This window comes from Cryptomeria japonica, chromosome 1, assembly GCF_030272615.1.
Source record: "Cryptomeria japonica chromosome 1, Sugi_1.0, whole genome shotgun sequence".
NCBI classification, from domain to species: domain Eukaryota; kingdom Viridiplantae; phylum Streptophyta; class Pinopsida; order Cupressales; family Cupressaceae; genus Cryptomeria; species Cryptomeria japonica.
The window spans coordinates 138,166,779-138,182,562 of record NC_081405.1 but is presented as its reverse complement, the minus strand read 5'-3'; the positions used below and the strand labels follow the sequence as shown (position 1 = coordinate 138,182,562).

The window sequence follows — 15,784 nt, the reverse complement described above, 5'->3', positions numbered from 1 at the left end:
CTAGATTGAAGTGGCCAAGTGGGAGGGGTTCAATGATGATGTTAGATGCTTGATAAGAAGTGAAGGAGCTGATAATTATTTATTTTTGTCACTTACATCAGAACAGGGGCGATTTTGGTGAAGGGTTCGATTTGGCACAAGGAAGGCTTAGGGAGACTTGATATTGCTTGCTTTTTCATTCATACACCAAGGCGCTTCTTCCAGGTTCTCTTTTGGCATTATTTTCATTGAGTTTTCAGAATATATGTATGAAATTCATGGCTGCCATTAGTATTCAGAAATTCTGCAACTAGTTCATTGTAAGCCAAGAGTCTTGGCCATTGATAGACATTTTGTAATCAGTCTATTGTTTTCAATAATAAGGAGGGATAAGGTTGCATTCAATCTATACGTTGTTACTTCAATCCTTTAGTTGCATGCCAATTATTTGTAAAAATTCTAGTCTGCTGTAGGTGTGCATTTCTTGCATTTAACTTATGTATATGCATCTGAGAAACACAAAAACTATTGAGTGTTCATTCTAGAAGGTTGTCTTAATGTTTTAGAATCGTTTGCAAGCAATAATATCATTGCCAAAGCAAGTCTGAAGTTATATCAGTCATATGCCAAGTTAAACTGCATAACACGTAGAATTATACAGCTGTCCAAAACCGCAGAACACCCAGGTTATACAGTCCGAAAATTAGACCAGCAGGTTATCAGACAATTGTTTGTTAATATTCCCTACACTTTCAGCCATATAACAGAAGGGGATGTTACAATAACAGGATATGCAGGTGTATTTTTTAGGGTTTTTGGTGACTTTTATCATTATAGGTAAATCTAAATTTTGCAAAAATTTATGGTCCTAAGAGTGGCTCTATTTGGGGCATAGCAAGAATCTAGAAAATCTTTGGGATGCAGACCACAACTTGACATAAAGCAAAAACTGACTCCCACAAATGAAACCTACTATGCATGGAAAATAAATATTTCGGGAATCGTCCATGCACTGGCAATTCCTTTGCGAGCTGATATGGTTTGAAAACTCAAACCACTGCTGATGGCACAAGTCCACCAGAAAAGAAGAGTATGCACTTGCCTCTGTCATACACCTTATTTTCTTTACATTCCATCATCCAATATCTGATCACATCATTCAAATTAGTCTAACAGAAAACATTGTGACTCACATCTCTCTTCACAATACTAGTCATTCTCTCCTCATCACTATCAGGAACATGATGTAACTTCAAAAGGCATCCTATTTCATCAATACAATGTTCCAAGAGATGGTTATCCGAAAATTCTTGACTGTGAACACTACTGTACTCACAACCATTGGTTATCCCCCTTTTGTCAAAATGAAATTTCGCATCCACATTATCATAACCAGTAAAATTGTTATCATTGTCAAAACAGACCTCTTCATTTCTTTCGTTTCTCGTGCCTTCTTTTCTTTTATCAGCACCAAATAAAAAATCAGAATCCTCAAAATATGATGAATTAGATGTAATATGTATTAATATCACACACTGATTCATTATCCCTTTGATCCGAAAACACTCTATCCTCATCATATAAAGTATTTGTAAATACATGAGAACCATTTTCATACATACCATGGCAAGACGCAATCTGATCTTCTTTTATATCATCATACAATGGGTCATTTTTAGGCATACGTCTTGCCTCCGTACGTTTTCCACAGTACACATATTCAATTGCAACCTTTTCTTGGGACACATCCACAGCATTATTTTGTTCCTCTTCTTTGTCAAAATCAATGTGTATAGGGCACAAGACATTTGACTTGCCCTCATAACCATACTTCTGACATTCTATATCTAGCAGGTTTGAAATTTGTTCACCAATGAGCGAACTCTCCTCCTCGTCTTCCATGTCACTGGTATATGCCTCTACTTCACCCATGTAGCCTACTATTTGTTTATTTTCTCCGTCACCGCTAAGGCATTTCTTATGCATTACATTTTCAATAGCATCTTCAGATTTATAGCCTCCCTCCAAGGTGTGAAGTGGTTCTCTGACAAGTTCTTCTTTACTAAAACCTGGAACACTATGATTAAGGACTTTACCTGCATATATCTCCCTTGTTGATTGCATTGCGTTGTTATTTTCTTCATCAATGTTGGTACCATTTTCCACATTATGTTTCTTTGCACTCTCAACAATGTACAGCCATTCAGGAATCTGAGAAAAGTTTTTTGGTTTCAACTTGTCAGAAAGAAACTTCGAAAGTGGGTCATATAACTCAATAATGAAATCAACACATTTGATTTCTTGGGGTCTGAAATATCTTGGAATTTCCAAATATGCATCTATGATCCTTTTGAATAGAGAACATGGTTCCTCTCCTTGTTTTCTTATGCCAAACAATGTATTAATGCATATTGTGGGATCGATGCTTCTTAATGTATGTTCATAATTTGGTTGAGACTCATTATACCATGCAGAGTAATGAGGTAAATAAACTGGAAAATTTATGACAGATACGTTGTCTTTAATAATGCCATGAAATTCATTTAGAAACCACCTCTTAAGTTCTTGCCATGATGGAATACTTTGCAGGGCCAACAGACTGAACAACTGACTTGCAACATTTGCCAATGATCTTACAAACAATTTCATGACCACATCTTCTGCACAAATCTGAAAATCTTCAATGAACTCATAAAATGCTTCTAGATGCCTGACTGCTGATTCTAATTCATCTCCATGAAATTTTGGCACATCTTTTTTAAGCTCAAGAGGAAAGTCATTCTGATTACCGGGAATGTTATTGAAGTTCAGTGGCTTGTATGCTTCAACAACAAATACTTTAGGTTGTGGGCATAGCTGCCATTTTTGTTGCGGGGATTGCCTCACTAAATTTGAAACTTCACAGGAATATGTATAATGATACATCTTGAATGTCTGGGATTGTGCAACTATTTCCTAGTTTCTTCATTAATTTCTTCTTACAGAGTCGCCATCTCTTTCAAAGAGGAAAGAAATTTTCATTTTATGGTTCTGTCCAATAGCAGAGTCACTTCTACCAGCTGCAACACTTCCCAATAAAATTATTCGACTCACCTAATGATAATCTTTTGAGTTTATTCCCCAACGGAGTCGCCAATCTGTTGGTTCCCAAATCTGCAGGTTGCTGAACCCTAAGAGTATGCCAGGTTCTATAATCAGGCTCAACAATTGACTTGGCCAACGAACAAGACTCAAGTGTGAAACTTGATGATCTTCTGCTCTTAGAGTAGAATTAGCTTTACAAAGTTGTTCAATGAGTGCAAGATTTGATAGCATTGATTGGTGAAATTGTTGCTCATACTTTTGATGAACAGATAATTTTTTTTTCATTGTGTAAAGTTGGCTTGAGCGTATTTTGTGGATGTTTTATTGTTCATTTTGATGTTATTATTCATAGTATGAAAACCTTACGCACAACCCTTGAAGATTGCACCTTCTTTGTGTAGTTGTCCTAGTGTGGCGAAGCAAAGCATGGTTATTAGTTTCACCCAATCATTGCCGTCTCGTAAATTCCTAGGAGTAGTATAGAATTCCTAAAACCCTTTCCCTTTTACCTATTTTTGAAGTCCAAAATCGAAAATCCCCAAAAATAAATAGTTTTAATAGCTGAAAGTCTTCAATGTTAATGAAATTCCCAAGTTCCCCTTGGATTACCAGCATACGTTACCAAACGAGTTATATTCAACATTAAAGTCGGTAGTTCGTAGTATAAACATTGGAATCACCATATGATCTTCTTTGCAATCTTAGCATACGCGGTGATTTTATTCAAGAGAGAATAGAGTGTCTTTTGGGCAACTTTATTCTATGTTCAGTGTGTCGTAAAACACACACCAACATGATACATGCCTGACATATATTGATTATAATTGAACATACCTTTTTGCATCCCATCAACCTACTTTTGGTTGTTTGTGGAAATCACATAAATTCTTTGTTTGTGTGCTGTGGACATAGTTGAGTTTTTTTCTCTTGTTGCAAGCAGCAGAGTCAGCTCTTGCTTGAGTTCACAGTTAGTCACAATACCATCACCGTTCATACATATTGTCAAGCTTATTGTGATAAAAAATTGCTCTTATGTAGTTAGCTTAATCCTTTGCTTTCTTTGTTATAGTTTTTGAACAAACTTGTCAAAAATCTGGCTGAGTCATCTTGACATTCCTCTTGTATTCTTTACAATCTTCTCTTCTTTGTAGCGGATAGCAGGGTCCTAACTCAATTCTAGAACACAATCTATTTATTGTTGTCAGCTGGATCCTTTTTTATTCTCTTTGAAATTGACATTCCATCATATGCCACCTTTATATTTTCCTTTCAAATTTATTTTAGTATTCCTCTAATGGACAAAATCTTCTGAAAAAGTGTCATACCTTGATGTTAAACTATTAACTACTTCATTTTGAAGCTTTCAGCAAGTTTGTCAGGTAATCTAGTGGGCATCTTTTGCTTCTTTCTGAACAAAGCCACTGCATTTATTTTTGTTGTCCTATCTTGAATTCGCTTCTTGTATCTATGACCATCACTTTTGCTTCTCCATTTTTTTATTTTTATAATATGTAAATACTTGTGAGAGTACCAAAGACAAAGGTTGCTGCAAGGGTAGGTGTACATGGATGGAAATGATGCCAAAATGAAAATATAGATTGTTAATGAGAATAGCAAAATATACTTTAGAAATAGAAGACACACAGATTCACATGAAACACACATTATTCTAATATACATGACACAAAGCATTTATCTACAAATACAAATACTGCATACAAATAGAAAGAATAGAAATGGTATCATTATACTTAAAATGCACATGCACTGTCTACATTTAGCATGGCCTTTGTGTTAATAAAAGAAGCTCTCTCTATGACAGATAGTGAAGTACATACATGCTGAGTCACAATGGCTGCACTGACCGAATACAACTGACAGTATAGGATTATACCATGACTAAGAACGGATTAAAATGTTAGGTCTATACAATAAACTTTCTTTATCAATTGTTTTTTTTGATCAATGTGCTTTTGTTTGTCACAGAAATGAACACAACATAAACAATATTAAAATTTCCTTCATCATTCAGAGTAGATTAGCTGATTTTAGCTGTACTCTTTCACAATGTGTACTTTTTTTCTTTTTTTATGTAAATGTAAGACAATGTATTGCTTTTCCCTCGTGGGTTTTAATTTTTCTCTGTTTCTGTTTATACTAATTTTATAGTTTCAGCTGCAACTCATTCTTATTTCTTTTCATTGTAATAGTTGTGGAGATGATGGTCGGATTCAAGTTTGGCAGTGGCAAGAAATTTTAAATTCTTTTGGAAGTGGAGTTAAATGGGGTGAGTTAAGGTCCTAGATGGAAAAATCTGCATGTTAGGTATAAATCCATGTATAGCTTACTGCAACTTTGTGGCCTTTTTTTTCAAATTAATGCTCGAGACCATTCTGTTTTCATATTTGCAATGCAAATTACAACTGCATTATGGTTGCTTTCTGTTTTTTTTGATTAGCAGCCCTAAAAATGATATTTTTTCTTCCAGATAGTCTTCTTAATGGTTTGAAGAACACTTCTAACCAAAGTTACCCCGAGTTTCCGGGACGGGGACGGCAGGGGACGGCGGGACGCGTTTCCGGGACGGCAAATTTTTTTGCCAAATTTGGGGACGGCGGGGGACGGCAAAGGGGACGGCTATTAAAATATAGGAAATATTTAAAATATATAGGAAAATTTCAAAATTCTAAATGTTCATATGAAAACATGGATAAAGCATGCATACATACATTATATTCATATGAAAACAATAAAACATGGAAATGGCATTTGTATGATACTATGAAAAGTTGAAGACATTTTAGAATGTAAATTCTGAACATACAACATTGTTAATACTCAATAGACAATATGCAATTATGCATTCATAAATCAGAATTTCAATTCATTCACATTATCAATATGCATATCATAATAGATATTAAAGAAATAACATACAAAATGTCAAAACAAAGAGGTTAAATTTTCCCTACTTCTATCGACACGGTTTCCCCCCATATTTTTCAACGGGGGTTTTGGGGGCAGCGCCCCCAAGGTGGGGTCAAGGGGCAGCGCCCCTTGCGCGCTCCCTGTCGCGATACAGGGCAGGGTCGAGGGGCAGCACCCCGCGAGGCCAAAAAAACTTATTCTTTCATAAAGGTGTTGGGTCTTATTTTTCTATTAACTCGCCGAGTTTGGCGATTTTTGGGCGATTTTCTAATCTCTGTGTCAAAATGCCCAAAGGCTACACTGTTGCCATATAGTTTCATTGTCAAAATTATGAATTAAATTAATGTTATCTTTTAATTTTTTTATTTTTACTAACAATTTGAATTAATAAGGGGCCTATATTAGAAAATTTTTAAAAAAATTTGAAAATACAACTTTTTTTAGTTTTTTAATATTTATTAATGGCCTTAGATAAGGGGGACATCTAGTCATCCCCGGGACGGATTGGGGACGTCCCAGCCGTCCCCAGCCGTCCCCGGGACGTACGGACGTCCCCCAAGGCTAGGGCAGGCGTCCACCCGTTTCGGGGACGTCCCCTAAAAATATAGGGCAATTTGGGGACGGGGGGAAACGTCCCCTGGCCGTCCCCAAGCCCCCGAAACGTCCCCAAGACGGGGACAGGGGTTTTCAGGTCGGGGACGCGTCCCCGGGTAACTCTGCTTCTAACCTATTTTCCAATTAGGGTAGCATCCTGGACAATATTGTTTACTTGACAATGGGTATTTGTCTTTTTTATAATTCATTAACTGAAGGAATTTTTCTATGATATTTTATAAGCCTAGTTTGTGGTCTCCTTTGTAGTTTTCTCACAGTATCCCGAATAATAAATACCAAATAGTAGACATTTTTTTAATTATAATATTGGAGTTTTATATAGGGGCTTCCATCCCAGTTATATACACAAAAGATCAAACATATAGCATAGACTACTCAATATTTGGGAGTGGCAGAGATAAAACAGCAATTACTAGCTATAAGCCTAAGCACCATTATAGAGAATAAACAACCATTTTCACAGAAAACCCTATTAAAAAAAGGTAGCATATATACCAAATAGACTAGAATACCGTGGCTCTTGAGAATAACCTTTAAATCCCATTGAACCAACACATTATGTGGAGCTGCCTGCCAGAAATCAAATGCTTTTTTATAGATCCAATTACCAGAAACTGGGATTAGTTCCACCATAGGCATTATTGCACTTTCTGCCACCACACCATGGAATTAAATCTTGTCACCTGTGTACTTCTTTAAGCTTGTGTCAGTAGAGTATGCTTTTTCGGAATGGCATCGCATATCCACTTATTATTTCCAGAATGCCTTAATGGATAGAAACTATCATATTCCTCACCATTATGCACAAATCCTGAAGAAGATCTTCTAAGACTTTAACGTCAACCTTCAGCTCATGGATTTCATGTTGCGTGCTCCTTATCTCCCATTCTGTAGCTTTCACCTGGAATTGGCCCTTACCTCATCTTGGATGATCAACTTGAATTTCCATTAATATATCCTCGTCCTCTTCCTCCACTCCGAGGGCCACTTGGACCAGAAAATCTTGAATACTTTCCCTTATTTCTCTATCATTAATTGCCATCTTCAATTTCTGCTTGAAATCCTCCATAATAGCAACCTTGTATCTCAACCTACCATTAGCTGCCAATCCGTCTGTCCGCAATAAAATCTAACCCTAATATTCATAGGTGGTGTGCGATTGAAAATCCGCTTGAGCCCTGTTGGTGTACGTTTTATCATATACCAAACATCAGAATAAATTATCCAAGGATACTTTATCCTCTCCTGAACAAAATCACTATTTGTGCCAAGATTGCGAGAAAGACCACAAGGCAACTCCAAGGTCTATATGTGCGAACGAGCGACTTTATGTGGATAGCTTCTTGGGTAGTGTGTGCTGAAATACAAGGGGGACTTGTTGTGAGGTATTCACACATCGCCCCATTGCAAATGGGGACCCCCATTTTTTTTTGCTTTCTAGGGTTAGCTCTTTTAGTTTTGTTGTTGTCCGTTTTAGTGTTTAAGCCTTTGCATTGAAGGGTTTGAGTTTCTCAAAGGTCATCAAGTCAGGTGGATCTCCTCGAGGTGGAGTGGAAGTCAAGTCAGTTGGGTGATTAGGGGTTATTTAGATCATTCCTAGGGTTTTGTGTACTACCTGGTCAGGGTTCAAGTTGCTAAATCAAACCTTGGTTGAATGCATGGTGTCCTCCTAGGTTCTGTCCCTTACATCAAGGTTAGAGCGAATTCGCCTTAAGAAGTCTAGAATGTTATCCTAATCCTGACCTTGATCTTGAAGTGTCTTGAAATTTGACTAAGTCTGGAAAATTGAAGAATCCTCCAAAAACTAGATTTTGCATTATAACTCCTGGAGGTCCGAAACCACTCTCAAACATCCTGACAATATATATGGAATATAACTTAAAGTATAAGTGACATTTCCTTTTCTTATACTTAAATGTTATATTCCATATATGAATCCTGACGGAAAGACTAACTTGTCAAACAACTTCCTACCTTGACCTTGTCCTTAGAGAAGGTCAAGAGCAAATTTTGTCTTTAGGTCCCGTCCTCCCGAAGGTCACAGAGCGAAAATACCATTTTAGGGCCTGCCATTGGAGAGGACATAGAGCAAAAATTCCATTTTAGGGCCTGTCCTTGGAGAGGACACAGAGCAAAAATTCCATTTTAGGGCCTGTCCTTGGAGAGGACAGAGCAAAAATTCTATTTTAGGGCCTGTCCTTAGAGAGGACATAGAGCGAATTCATCATTTTGGACCTGTCCTTGCAAAGGATAGTGAGCGAAATTTTCCATTTTGACCTTGTCCTTACGTTGGTCCAAAAGCAAACTGCACTTTGAGTCTTGTCCTTACTAAGGACATAGAGAAAAATCTTCCTTTAGATCATAGAGCAAGTTTTTAGTTATAAGGTCTGTCCTCACCATGGTCATTGAGCGAGTTTTACCTATTTTGACCTTGTCCTTGCTGAGGGTCTAGAGCGATCTGCTGATGGTTATTGAGCAAATTTTGTTTTCATGGCTGTCCTTAGAAAGATCATTGAGCGAACCTAATCATGTCCTTAGACAGGTCTGAGAGTGAAATTTACATTTTAGGGCCTGTCCTTCCAAAGGACGTGGAGCGAAATTGTCACTTTGCCTTGTCCTTGCTGAGGGTCCAAAGCGAACTTGAATATGTATCTTTCAGAGGTCAGAAAGCAAACTTTGTCTAGAATCATGAGCATACCTTGCCAAGGTCATGGAGCGAAATATGTTATAGGTCCTGTCCTTGGAGAGGGCACAAAGCGAAATGCATTTTAGGGCCTGTCCTTAGGCTGGTCAGAGAGAGAACTTCTTGTTTCAGACCTTGATCGATCAAATCAAATGATGCAATTTAATTTTGATCTTGTCCTTAGCAAGGTCAAAAGCGAATTTATTATAGGTCTTGTCCTTAAGGCGGTCATGGAATGAATTCATTTATTATAGGGCCCGTCTTTAGAGAGTACGTGGAACGAACCCCTTGTCTTGACCCCCCAAACAAGTTGATAAGAATGCACCTTTTCAAGAGGCCAGCCAACAAATTTCAATATAGGTCCTGTCCCTAGCAAGGACAGAGAGAGAAAAATCTCATTTAGATCTTGTCCTCTCAAAGGTCAGTGAGTGAACTTTATTTTAGGTCCTGTCCTTGGGAAAGACAGAGCGGATTTGGCATATAGGTCTTGTCCTTGGCAGGGACATAGAGCGAAACACCTACCTTAATCGCCCAAAGGACATGAAATGAATTGATTTGAAGTCCATGTACCTTGCAGCCTGTCTAGAGCGAATTTCTTCAAGACATACACCTTGCCTCCCTTTCCCAAGCGAACTTATTTAATACAAATGCTTGATGCCAAAACCTATTCAAATTCCAAAGAGGAGAAGTCCAAGTGGCAGGTCAGCAAATTACTCCAGCAGGACAAAGAATTTCATCAGCATATTTGCGAATTTCATCCAGCATATAGGCAAAATTCATTATTGAGGATGCAGGTCTGATGTCTTGAGAAGGCGAATTTATCATTTGAGTATTGAGGAAAAACGAATTTGCTCAGCTTGGAGGCCTACCAACCAGTGAATTCATCTTTAGACAGGCCAAATTTGCCCTAGGATATTCAAATTATCCAATGAACTTATTGATTGCAATCATTCAAAGTCATAAATTATGTCAAGTTAAGAGATTATATAAGCTTTATATCATATGCATTTGATACTATACTTGCTTTGTTTTGCAGATATAGAAGGAAAGATCATACAACCACCCTAAGGCAAGGTATACAAGCAAGGATTGGAGGTTGACCATGACAAATACTCCTATCACCACTATGCAAGATCAAGAGGAAACTTCATCAAACACAAAGGTATTTAGGAGGAAAGAATCTCAAGTATTCTCACCACACCTTGGAGGCATGATGAGATCAAAGGAATGTTGAGGATAAGTTATACAATCACTTCAATGCAAGCAAGCAAAGATAGAAGGACTTAGCTACATCAATACTCCCATCACCACTACTTTAAGCGAGCTAGATAATGTTGAGTATCAAGAGATATCTCTCAACATCCCTTCATGGTGACAAGTCAACTCTACAAGTGCAAGTTGAAGTGGCATCCTAGTCATCATCCTAGTCATCATCCTAGTCACCACTCACCAATCAGGGAAGGTCTACCTCTGCATGTTTTGATCCAATGTACTTGACCCACCAGTGGTGGCACAAACTCCAATGTACCTACCCTTGACATCTATTGGTCCACATTCATGAAATGTAATTTTCTCATTACCTAAGGAGAGTTTGTTGTAACAAACCCTAATTAGGGTTTTCATTGTAAAATCCTGGCCATTGATCTCAAATTGATCTGAGCCATTGAATTGTATTGAGAGCACTATAAAAGGCTTAGGCTTTTCAAATGTAAAGGTTAATAGGGGATAGTTAATAATTAATAGTTGATAGCTAATAGTGAGGGAATAAATAGAGAATAGCTAATAATTAGAATAGCAATTAGAATAGAAGTAGATTAGGAGAGGGAAGAATTGTTGGTATGACTTGTAAATGAGATACTATTTTCATTGAAGTTATGGTGAAATTTGTTATTTTAACAAGCCTCATGGTTCTACTTCTCAATTTATTTTCATGTTGATTAGATTGAATGGAAGAAGTTGTTGAATGTATTCATGTGGAATTCCCCTAATCCATACCACTAGCCTCTTGCTGCTTATAACTGCGCCTTGTGTGGTGAACTGGAATGATATGAGCTTAATTTCGAATTGTTCTACACTCATTGTTTATGCATTGACCTGAATGGTGATCAATATTTGATGGTATTGATTCGAACATCTTTGAAACGTCCTTAGAAGTTTGCACTGAGATTGTGTTAAATTGTTCTACTTGATGGTGAGACCTCGCTCAATAGGATTCCATATAGTCATTCATCCATGTTCTTACATTTTAGGTCTTAGAATAGACTCTCTCAAACCCTACCTCTTTTGCTCTTTTTTTATCTTCCAATTGAGTAGATAGGACCTAAGTTCCAACAAATCAAGCATTCAAATGTAAGTCTCCTTGCGATTCCAACATAATCACATCAACCAACGAGCTTATCCACACATAGTTACCCTACATTCATGAACCTTGGAGTCGTCTCGAATGATCGTTAAGCTAATCTTCAACATCCGAGAGATTTTGTTCAAGAGAGGGTAAGATACTTATGGTATTTTATTTTGTGTTCGCATGTGCGTAAAAAACACACCAACAGGACTTACGCTTGGTGTGTTCAATTCACAATGGAGGTTTAGACAATGAAGCTCTATCATCTGGGACTTGGATCATGGATTTCAAGAAAACTGAAAAGGAGATAAGGTTTAGAAATTCTAATCTATTCCTAAGAATTTAGGAGACGACAAAGACTGGGTGAAACTAATAACAACACTTTGTTTCGCCACACTTAGGACAACTACGCAAAACATGTGCAATCTTCTAAGGTTGTGTTCAAGATTTTCGCACTTATGATTAATACCAACAATTGAACAATATTACTCAAAGTAGAAGTTAAGCATACACATCAAAAGCTCAGGCTAACTTTACACATTGAATGAAAATCATCCATCCAACAAAAGTATGAGCAAAAAGTTTCACCAATCTAAACTATCAAATCCTTCATTCATCTAACATACATGAAATAAAATCTAAACTATGATGAGGGATAAGAACCATGTAGACTCCAAAATAAGGGAAATAATCACCATCAATTCAAACAATGTATTACTTATTAATTTTGCAATCCTAAGCAACAATTGCTTATCTCAACATATTTTGCAACATGCTCCCATGATTTACAAATGAGGGGTGAGCTCAATTTATAGGCTCCCCAATTACAATTCAATGGCCAGGATTGGTTTCCAATTAATGGCGGAGATTAAAACAACCTAACCCTAATCAATGTTTCCCAAAATAGGTCAAATATCCATTGGATGAGAGACAAGTGGGACAAGATGCTATTTTTTAGGATTGCACCCCCTTCTTCTGCTGAGAGGTAGTGTGTTCAATGAACTTGGACATGTTGACTTAAATTCCCCAATTTGTGCCGAAAAATTCTTTAAGTATGGAAATTTGTCTGGAATATTCTTCTTGCCGCCAATTTATGTTGCATGTAGGAGCTTGTCTTTGACTCTTCATAAATGAAATCCTTCAAGAAATTTGGAATTTCTTTCCATACTTTTGCCAAGTCTGAAGACTTTTCTTTCTTGATGCATGAAGACTCTTTCAGGTGCCTTGAATTTGGAGAAGAATTTGATTCATGTTCTTGTCTTGTCAAATTTACTTCTTCTTGATGGCCTGGCAGACTTGGATGAAGTTCAACCAACTTTTGTTTATGCTTTAATCTTTCTTCCATGCCTTGGCATGCTTCGTGTCAATTTGTTGGCCCTTGGACTTGGAATGTTCTTGGACAATCATCCTTCAGTTTGCCTTAATCTGTTTTATGCCTTGGAAAGAGTTCGGACAATCATCTCCTTGTGTTTGGTGGATTTGGAAAAGTTTGGACAGTCATGAGCCTTGTCTTTGGCAGATTTGGAAATATGATTAGACAATTTGTTTTCCAATTTTCCTTGATCTTGATTTATGGCGATCTTGGAAGAATACATGCCATCCTTATGCTTGCTTAGCAAATTTCCTCTTGGCAAGGCGTAATTTACCCATCCTTGGACAAGTTTCAATTTGTGTCTTATTTTATTGGAGAAACCTTGGCTAATCTTTTCCTTCCAAGGCGAACTTGGATTGCCTTGTCTTCATGGATCATATTTGGAGGTCTCATCACTAGGCTTCATTTATTTTTTCCATGTCATGTGCTTGGAAGATCATTCTCCAAGCCTTCTCTTTTTATTATCCAACCTGATTGCTTGGAAGTTTAGACAATTTGTTTTGCTTTATTCCTCAGCGAATTTGGATAACATTCTTCCTTAATCTTGGCAGGGCAGACTTTCTTGAATCTTGGACACGAATGATTTGTTCTTGGAAGATCATTAGTCATTCCTTCTCAGGCGGATGCAGAAGACGAGATGTTCTTCTTTGTAGGCGAATTGGAATATGCTAAGACATATTACTTTGTCTTTGTGCTCATCAAACTTCCAATCTACTATCTTTTAATTCGCCGTCTATGATGAACTTGGATGAGTCTTAGACATGTCGAACTTATTGACTGCTTCCTTCAACTTTTTGGAATGCTTTGTTTCCTATCTCCATGCGAATTTTGTTGTCTTTGTCAGAAGTCTAATAATCTGATCAGGTTGTATCATGTTTGGAAGCTGCTTACTTTACTCATCCTCGGTGAATTCTGGACATAGGCTTATGCTCCAACTTTGGCGAACTTGGATGATGTCTTGACATGTTCATTGCCAACTTGGATGTTGGATTTGGATGAGAATTTGAACATGTCTAGGTAGACTTGGCAAAAGACTTTGCCATGTGCTCATGATTTTTTGCCTTGAACGAACTTTGGACAATCACCTTCCAACTTTCTTGACCTCGTCCATGCCTTGGTTTATTTTCAACTTAATTTTGCTTGCTTGACCTCGTGTAGGAGTTTGACTAACTCTTGCCAAGAGTTAATTAACCAATGGTCGGACATGTTCAAGGTGGACTTGGATAGTTCTTAGACATGGCGGACTTGGCAAAGGCTTTGTCAATTTGTGTTTGCTCTTTGTCGTGACCTTCATATTTTCCTTAGGCTGGGTGAAGTTTGAAAACCTCTTGCCAACCTTAATTTGTCTTCATCATGGCGGATTTGGAAGAAGTCTGAACACCATATTCTGATCAATTCCCATCATGCTTTTCTTTATGGCTAGCGAACTTCATTGGTACTTTGCTGCCTTAACCTGCAAAAATACATGAAAATTTAATATTATTTTCAGATTTTAATTCTGATTTTTAATCTTCTTTTCTGAAAAGTTCACTTTCAGCCTATTAAAAGGTTAAATTTCTGCAAAAAAGCAGTCTGAAAGTTAAGGAATTGATCAAGAAATTGATAAAATAAGACAGAAAGGTAAGAAAATCCAGTGAAATTCAGATTTTAGGTCCTCTTTATGACTGAAATTTACCTTCAACTTTGAAATTCTGTCTTAAAATCGAAAAAAGCATTTAATTTCTTGATTTCTAACACTCGGAAGAATTCACTTCTAGAAAATCTCTCCAAAATTCACAAATTTTGAAAGAAAACTTTTTGTCAATTAGAAGTTTTATTTTTATTTATTTATTTATTTTTAAATTATTTTATTATTATTATTATTATTATTATTTTTGTTTTAATCTTTCCAAAATTGAAAGTTTTATTTTATCTCTCAAATTCATCTTTATCAAGGAATCTTCTAGAACTTTCTTTTAATTTCCAAAATTCATGAAGTTTTTTTTTTGTTTTGAAATAATTCCAAGTGTTGAAAAATAATCCTTGAAAATAATCTTAATTTTGGAAAATAATTTAAAATTTTTTATGTGACAAATCTATTTTCCAACTTGCTTTACACTTCCATGCCTTGTCGAATTTGTCTGTCATTTTTACTTCTTCAACTTAGGCAAAATTTTCAATGTGCCATTTCACTTGCCTTCTTTTGACTTGGTCAATAGTGTTCATGCCATGTTCATACCTTGCTGGTTCATCTAGACCAAAGCCCTAATTTGGATTTCCATTTTGCTTTTTACACTTGGAGACCTTATTTTCGAAATCTGAGAACATGGGTACTGATAAAAAGGCTGATCTTCTGGAACAAAACCCTAATTAGGGTTTGCATTTTGCTTTTTACCCTTAAAGACATAATTTTCAAAATCTGAGAACATGGGTAGTAATAATTTGGCATGAAGATCAAAACCCTAATCTCAGAAAAAAGAAAAAATTTCAAACCCTTGCTTTTTATACTTGGAAGCAAAATTTTTCGAATTTGAAGACATGGGCAGGACTGATATGACCTAAAGAACAAAACCCTAATCTCAGAAAAAAACAAAAATTTGGAAGCTTTGCTTTTTATACTTAGAGGCAAGATTTTCAAATTCTGACAAAATGTGTAGTATTTAAATGACTTGAGGAACAAAACCCATATGCCACTTTAAAAAAAGCAGAAAAAATAAAAATTTCTAAATATAGCAGGTTGTCAGAAATGACCCAAAGCAATTGCGATCCTCGTCCTTCGAACCTTCTGAGCACTTTGACA

General features: G+C 36.7%; 1 protein-coding gene across 4 annotated transcripts in view; it reads left to right on the top strand.

Moving 5' to 3' along the window:
• LOC131033541 (THO complex subunit 6) overlaps positions 1-15,784 on the top strand; it is a 221,389-nt gene that overhangs the window by 35,885 nt on the left and 169,720 nt on the right. For 2 of the 4 annotated variants that reach the window (XM_057964771.2, XM_057964769.2), the window contains exon 4: positions 5,274-5,350. In XM_057964771.2, the coding sequence (XP_057820754.1) occupies positions 5,274-5,350 (77 nt within the window). Of the gene's footprint in view, positions 1-5,273; positions 5,355-15,784 lie in introns of all 4 variants that reach the window. The other 2 variants (XM_057964772.2, XM_057964770.2) reach the window with 1 other exon arrangement.